This window comes from Tupaia chinensis, unplaced genomic scaffold (assembly GCF_000334495.1).
Source record: "Tupaia chinensis unplaced genomic scaffold, TupChi_1.0 Scaffold143758_1, whole genome shotgun sequence".
Taxonomy (NCBI): Eukaryota; Metazoa; Chordata; class Mammalia; order Scandentia; family Tupaiidae; genus Tupaia; species Tupaia belangeri.
This window is the reverse complement of record NW_006203607.1, coordinates 2,578,019-2,585,966: the sequence shown is the minus strand read 5'-3', so window position 1 is coordinate 2,585,966 and position 7,948 is coordinate 2,578,019. Positions and strand designations below refer to the sequence as shown.

Here is a 7,948-nt window from a genome sequence, read left to right as displayed (position 1 = left end):
ATATGGGATTTGGTCTCTTTGATCACCAAAAGCCAACTCAGCCAGCTATACTTGTGAAACAAGGAAATAAAAGGCTTACTTATCTTTAAAAAAAAAAAAAAAAAAAGGTCAATCATGGGGACAGCAGGTAGTGTGGTAGCTAAGGCACTGGACTCCCACATGGCGGACCATGGTTCAAGACATAGACTAGACCTGGTGGCTTGCTTTCTCACTTTCCCTCTCTCTCTCTCTCTCTCTGGTGAGCTCTGTTGCCCTATAATAAATTTTAAAATAATAACAATAAATAAAACTAAATAAATAATTCTAAAAAAATAAATAAAAGGTCAGTCAAGGGCCGGCCCCATAAATTAGTGGTTAAAGAAGCTAGATCTCACACAGCTCACTGGTTTGAATTCCAGTCCTGGCAGCTTCAAAACATGCCAGGCATGTGTGTGCACGTGCCTAAAATCCCAACAGCATAGAGAAATGAAGAGAAGGGATTGTAGCATGACCACGCCCCGCTGGGGGTGCTTTCTCCCTCTCTCAATTTCTAACGGGCGCACATGTACTCTAACAATCCTGACAGTTCTTTTACTCTGCCTTTTCCTCTAAGGAGTCCTGTATACACTTGAAAGTACATTTATTAGGTCATCAAAAAGCCATGATGCGTTTCTCTATGCAAAAATGTGTCATGACTTTTCTGACAACCCAATAGCTTTGTTTTTCTTTTAGAGATTTTTGCTATAGGGGAATGGCCACGCCACAATCCCTTCTCTCCATTCTCCTCTCGGGATTCTGGGCACACATGCACTCGCACCCTGTGTGAGTTTCAAGATGCCAGGTATGGGACTGGAACTGCAGCTGGACACGTGGGAGTCGAGTGCCTTAACTACTACTCTATCTGCTGGCTCCTCCATAGTTTAATATTTACTTTTTTTTTTTTTTTTTTAAAGACGGGGTCTTGGGCCCAGACAAGGGCATAAGTTGGGCTCCCATGCAGTCAACTGCAGTTCAAGTCCTGGACCCGGTGGCTTAAACTCACACCGGGTGCGTGTACGTGCATGCCCAAGATCCCGAGAGGAGAATGGAGAGAAGGGATTGTGGCATGGCCATCTCCCCGGGGGGTGATTTCTCACTTTCTGTCTCTGTCTTTTTGGCGAGCACACGTACCCTATAGCAAAAACCTCTCGAAAAAAAAAAAAAGACAGGATCTTACTATGTCACAATCCTCTTGCTTTAGTCTCCCAATTGGGACTAGATGCATGCTACTGTATTTCTTTTTAAAATAATTTTTTTTTGATTAAATTTGATAGAGGGTGCTCACTGGAGAGAGAAAGTGAGAAAGCACCGCCTAGGAGGGATGGCCATACCACAGTTCCTTCTCCTCCATTCTCCTTTCGGGATTTGGGCACATGCACTCACATATCAGGAATGCTTTACAAGCTGGCAGGTCTGAGACTTGAACTGCACAGCTAGCTGTGTGGGATGCAGTCACCTTAACCACCCTGTCACTGCTGGCCCCTATTTATTTTTTATTTGTATTTATTTTTTCCATGAGGGAAAGAATCAGAGAAAGACAGAGACAGGTACCCCCAAGAGAGTCTTCATGCCACAATCCATCCCAGCCTTTGCCAGCCCGGATTGCAGGTGCCTGGCATGCACACGGAGACACTGGGATGCAGACCCAGGACCTCCTCTGTGGGTCCAGCGTCACGGAATGCTCTGTTACTGCTGTTACCACGCAGGTGCCTCCAGCCCTTTTCCACACAGGATCTTGCTGTGTTGTCCAGGCCAGCCCTGAGCTTGCAATCCATGTGTGTCTCCCAGGTCACTGAGATTTCAGGTGCATGTCACCACACCCAACTTCAGGCTATAGTGCCAGCAGCTCAGATCACTCCAGAAAGAGGGCTTCCTTCAACCACAAGTAAATTTCCAATAAAAGACCTTCTCCAGGTCCAGGAGATTGTGTGGTGGTTAAGGCACTGGATCCAACATGGTCAACTCCACAATTTGAGTCCTAGACCCCACAGCCTGAAAATCATGCAGGTATATGTACATGCACGCCCAGAATTCTCAGAGGAGAATGGAGGAGAACGGACTGTGGTATGGCCACTCCCCCTAGGGGGTGATTTCTGACTCCCTTCCACCTTCCCCCATCTAGTGAGTGCACACGTCCCATAGAGAAATAAAAAAGACCTTTTCAGATGTCTTCCAGGAATGTAAGTGCTCAATAAACATCTGCTACATAAATGAAGAGACAGCATGATCTGTGAAGAATGTGAAGTTTGAGAAAAAGCTACTGTGTTGACAACAAAGCATACTATGAATAAACTAGACGTGGGCATATAAATCTTTAAGGATCAAAGAGGCTCTTGTAAACTTTTTCTTTATTTAACTTTCAATAAAAATAGATTCCTACCTCAAAAGAAAAACAATGATAGCAGTTATCATACAGGAGCAGCTCGACAAATTTCAGAGTCTTTAGTCTTCAAGTCCTGTGCCACAACCACCCTCGGTCTGATCCCGCCTTCCCTGGGAAATTCCAAAAACGGGCTTGGTTTGCTTAATCGTCTTACAGGGGCTGGTTCTCTTCTATCATTCACTCAAACCCAGACCTCCTGATTTGTGGCTCATAATACTTCAGTCATCTACAAATGCATCTGGAAATTAGTTATTTTTAGACAGGGTCAGGGACACAAAACTTCTTTTGAGGGACATAGTGAATCCTGGTATTCACCACTACAAAGATCCTCAAGGATAAAAATGTGCGATCTGTGCCTCTTTTTAAAATAGAACCTTTAAGGTTCAAGGAAAAAAAAAAATCCCTAGGCCAGCCCTGCAGTGTAGCAGTTAAGGGCCAAGCATAGAATGCTGTTGCATCCCATGTGGCTGGCTGCAGTTCGAATCCAGGCCCCAGCAGCTTGGAAAATAAAATAAAATAAAATAAAATAAAATAAAATAAAATAAAATAAAACACGTGTGATGTATGACCAAAATCTTAATTGATGGAGAAAAAGAGGAAATAAAGATTGTGGTGTGACCATGCCTCACTGGCAGGATGCTTTCTCTCTCTCTTTGGTGAGTGCACGTGTCCTGTAGCAATTAAAAACAAAACAATCCCTTCCTAAACTATTAATACAAAAATACCAGACACATCAGCTACACAAGGAGCTGACAAGACCTGCTGTTTCCATTTCTGAGAACAGGAGGCTTTAAGACCAAACCTCCGAGTGAAAGAAAACAGTGGGAGCTCCCCGCAGCCTGGCCTAAGAGACTGTCATCTCCCTCTCTCCTGACATGGATTCCTGCCACCTCCGCAAGTGCCACCGGGCATGCGATTTAAATGCTGAATTTCAGTTCTTGATCATTCTGCCCTTGGGATCCCTTCTCTTTAAATTCTTTGTCACGGTCTGGGGAAATACTCTGATTTTCTATGGTAGGAACAGCATCTGAATCCAATCTTCTTTTCTTCAGTTGGTGCAAGTGGGATTTGGATCTTATATGTGCTGATAAGACAAAACCAAACCAAACAAACAAACAAAAGAACTCATTAGGATTTTGTAGGATTAATTCTGGGAGGAAATAAAATTAACCATACAATCACTTCTTTAATAATAAATAAGAGGATCAATGTATGTTTTGGTATAGCTGCTTAACATTTTTCTTTTAGTTTGTTATAATATAAGGGTGTGTATACTCAAGAGAGAAAGCGAGAGCAATCATCCCTCCGTGGGAGAGGGCCCGTAAAAATCCCTTCTCCTCCGCTCTCCTTTTGGGATTTTGGACATGCATGCACATGTGCCTGGTGTGTTTTTTAAGCCACTGAGCCTGGGAATTGAACCCTGCAGGTAATCCTGTGGAATCTAGCTGTCTTAACCACTCCACCATAGGCTGGCCTGCTGTTTGGCATATTTAAGGGAAGAGTTAAGTTTGACGGCCAACTAGTTAGCAAGCTAGAGTGAGCTGCCAAACACCAAGGACACTCTGCTAGGTGCTCTGTATTACGGAGCCTCATGATGATTCTATAAAGCAGTACTAGTCTGCTCAATTATACAGGAGGGAAACGAAGTTCAGAGAGGTCTTCCATTTTCTCCAAAGTTGCGGAGCAGGTAACCTATTTTGCCTAGAGCTACAGCTCCAAAAAGGGACCCAATTTCATGAACTAGGTCTCTGTGGTATAGGACTTCTTCTTTCAGATACATTTCAACTCACAAAACTACATCAGAAATGCAAATCCCAGACCAGCCCTGACCACAGCGGTTTCACACTGCACATCAGGAAGCTGGACCTCATGTGGCTGGCCCTGGTTCGAATCCTGGCCTGAGAAACATGCAGGCGCAGTACAAGCACACCCAGGATCCTGACGTGAAGGAGAAATGGAGGAAAAAGGACCGCCGTGTGACAGATCCATTATGGGATAACCCACGGTGGGGTGTTCTTTCTCTCTCTGGCAAGCACATGAGCTCTCTTGCAAATAAAAGAAAAGGAACCAAGTTCAAATCCTGCTGCAGGATAGATGCAAATAAAATTAATCACATAATCTTTTTCTTTAACAGTAACAGGACTGATACCTGCAGCAGCCAGCTCTACAGAGACCTAAAAAAAGAGGCTACTTCGCACTTCTTCCCACTCTCAGAGGTTGCCCCTCCTGGTCTGCCAAGCCTATGTCAGGTCAGATAAGCCATCTGAATCGCTAACCCACAAGCTCCCATTCTCAAAGCATGTGCCACTCCAGGGAGACAGTCAGGGGGGGGTATCTGTCCCTGACACTCTCTGAGTGTCAGGGAGGAGTAGAAAAGCTGAAAGGTCACCGCCACCTGATAACAATTTCTGATCACTTCCCCTGAAACACTTCCTACTTTCTGACTAACTCACACAGGCTCATTTTCATCTTCCTAGTTTTTTTTTTTTTTTTTGGAGGGGGGAGAAGTTTTTGCAATAGGGCGCATACAGCTCGCCAGACAGACAGAGAGACAGAAAGTGAGAAACCACCCCCCCACGCCACAATCCCTTCTCCATTCTCCTCTCAGGATCTTTTTTTTTCCTTTCTTTTTTTTTTTTGGAGAGGTTTTTGCTATAAGGGCGCGTGCGCTTGCCAGAAAGACAGACAGAAATACAGAAAGTGAAAAATCACCCCCCAGAGAGGATGGCCATGCTGCAATCCCTTCTCCTCCATTCTCCTCTCGGGATCCTGGGCACACATGCACACACGCCTGGCATGAGTTTAAGCCACCAGGTCCGGGACTCAAATTGCAGTTGACTACATGGGAGTCCAGCAACATAGCCATTATGCCATTTGCTGGTCTCAATCTTCCTGTTCTTCTTAAAGAAAATCTCATCTGGGATTAAATTTTCCACTTTGATTAAATTTTCCTTTACACATGTTAAAAACATCATTTTTAGGGGCTTAGAAGCAAAAATAAGGATGAGGTTAGAAGTCAAAGAAAAGTTTACTTGGGGGAAAAACAGCTTTGTTCTCCAGCTAGAGCCTAAGGCAAAAAAAAAAAGGGGGGGGCGGCTTCTGGACCCGCTCTGCACGGACGGCTGCAGGAGATGGGAGCAAGGACCCGACAGATGGCACTATAGAAGGGCTCACACAAGCTCGGCTCACAAAGGCTCACAGACGGGGCTTCTCCAAGGCTATCCCTAAAGGACATTCGACAAATCGAACCACTAAGTTTCCTTTAGAAAAACAATCAGACACTCTCTTTCTCTTCCCCTTTCATCATTATAAACCAATGACAATCGAGGCTTCTTCTGCTGGTTGGGCAACCACAGCCGTCCCCAGTCTTTGACAATGGAGTTCATTTTGCCAGAGTTACCAGTTAATAGACATGATCGTTCCACTAGTTGGTGTGGGGAGAAAAATATACTCTTCTGAGACTCCCATGCAAAGCAGAACTCTGAAAAGAAGCCCAGCCACTGGGTCAACGACCAGCCCTACTGTGCCTAAAAGGAGTGGCCTTTCACCCGTGTCTAAAAACAGTGTAAGTTCAGGGCTTGGGATGAGGCCCTTTGAGCGTTAACCAGCTGACGAGAGAAATCCACCAGGGGTGTGCAGTGGGACTCTAGCAAGGGCAGACCCAGGCTCACAAGCAGGGACATACACCCTACAGTGGGGCTGGCCCTGCGGTGGGACCGACCTTCTCCACATGAGTCTGGCAGGCTTGCTTTACAGTTTCCCTCAGCATCTTTTCATCACTGTTTTAGCGACTGCCACTTGGACATAATCCCTCAAAAATTACTGACGCCATACCACTTCTGAAGAGTGTACTCAGCAGGAGCAACTCCAGCTATGCTTCTCATTCCTGAGTCTCCTGGATGAGTTGCCTGGCTTCCCTCATACTCCTACCTCACCCCTCACCACCCCCGACTGAGTTCCAAACATGAAAGGCCAAGGAACTCCTCTAAGGCAGGACCATGAAGTCAGAGGGGCTCTGGGAAGTCAACTGCAGAGCTCTCAGTCTAAAGTCCCTATTCCGGCTGAAGCTGGAGGGCACGTGGACTTCCTTTGAATCTCAGAGCACAGAGACAAATCCCTATTTGGGAAGGCTCCAAGAATGTGAGCACAGGCTCTTGAAGAAATCTGGCTGTCACTGTACAAATGGGCAGACTCTAGTATCCGACCTACTAGAAGACCTTAGATCCCACGAGGTCAGTGTGGCCCCACCTCTACAGATCTCTCCATGCCCCTTCCCCACAGCCTACCAGCCCATTCACGGTCCCCAATGATGACTCGATCACAGAGGTCACACATGTGGTAACTTCTCTTGTTCTCAGTGGCATTGTATGGCATCTTCATGGGAGCGGCTGTAGGCTTGTGGCCCTAAAAGAACAAGGGGATGGAGGAGGGTGGGAAGTAGTCAATGCAGAGATTTAATGATAACTTTTTGATAGTAATGGGAATAGGATTTTCCTAAGGTTCTTCTTTCTTTCTTTTTTTTTTGAGAGGTTTTTGCTATAGGGCACATATGCTCGCCAGAGAGACAGAGAGACAGAAAGCGAGAAATCACCCCCAGGGGGGAATGGCCACACCACAATGCTTTCTCCTCCATTCTCCTCTCGGGATCTTGGGCACGCATGCACACATGCCCAGCGTGAGTTTAAGCCACTGGGTCCAGGACTTGAACCACAGTCGGATACATGGGGGTCCAGCGACATAGCTATTATGCCAACTGCTGGTCCTCTAAGATTCTTATTTCTCAACCCAGAGAGCAGGTAGTCTATGAACAGATTTTAGCAACAAGCACTCTAAATGCCAGAGCAGAAGCATAGCCTTCGGGATGTAAAGCAGCTAGCTCTTCGGCTTTATTCCATGGGAAGAAGGCTTGGTTCTCTAACCGAGCAACAAAGGTGTCTGCTGAGAACAGCACTCTGCAAACCAGACGGCAGACTGTACCAGGTTAATACTCGCCTGGATGAAACTCTGCACGATGTCAAGAGCAGGTTCAAGGACGGACTCCTTCCACTTTGAGATATCTGACACCTCTAAGCCATACACAGGAGGCACATTGGGACCAGGTCCTAATGATGAGAAAGAAAAGGTTGTGAGAGCAGATTCCAAGACCCAACTCACACTGCCCTGAGACTCCAAAACCCTCAGGGAAACACATGGGGTCAAAGAAATGAATGCTCTAAACACTTACTCATTCTAACCAGAAACACAAAGCACAAGCCAAGAAAGACCTAGAGGGCTGACCATCTGCAATCAATAAGCTGAACTGGGAGATGTGAGTACATCTTCCAGAACAGCCAGGAAACCAGAATAGAGGAACAGAATGAGCGACCACTGCACGGGCTGCAAGACAGAGACCTGCCCTAAGCTCCATACCACTTTATAGTGATGCCACTCCGTGGCAAGAGTGTTCACAGCTTTCTATAGGAGCAGACTCTAGTCTCAAGTTCGCATATATCCCTTCCACAGCCTGGCATTCATGAAACTCCTTGATAGCATGGGCTCGCAACAAAA

At 45.9% G+C, this 7,948-nt stretch overlaps 1 protein-coding gene across 1 annotated transcript in view; it reads right to left on the bottom strand.

The window, feature by feature from the left end:
* Positions 1-3,005: 3,005 nt before the first annotated feature.
* Positions 3,006-7,948, bottom strand: part of TRIT1 (tRNA isopentenyltransferase 1) — a 64,734-nt gene continuing 59,791 nt past the window's right edge. Inside the window, exons 10-12 of the mRNA XM_006164960.2 lie at positions 7,394-7,503; positions 6,688-6,805; positions 3,006-3,485 (exon numbers count right to left, since the gene is read on the bottom strand). Of these exons, the coding sequence (XP_006165022.1) occupies positions 3,319-3,485; positions 6,688-6,805; positions 7,394-7,503 (395 nt within the window). The 3' untranslated portion in view covers positions 3,006-3,318. The remainder of the gene's footprint in view (positions 3,486-6,687; positions 6,806-7,393; positions 7,504-7,948) is intronic.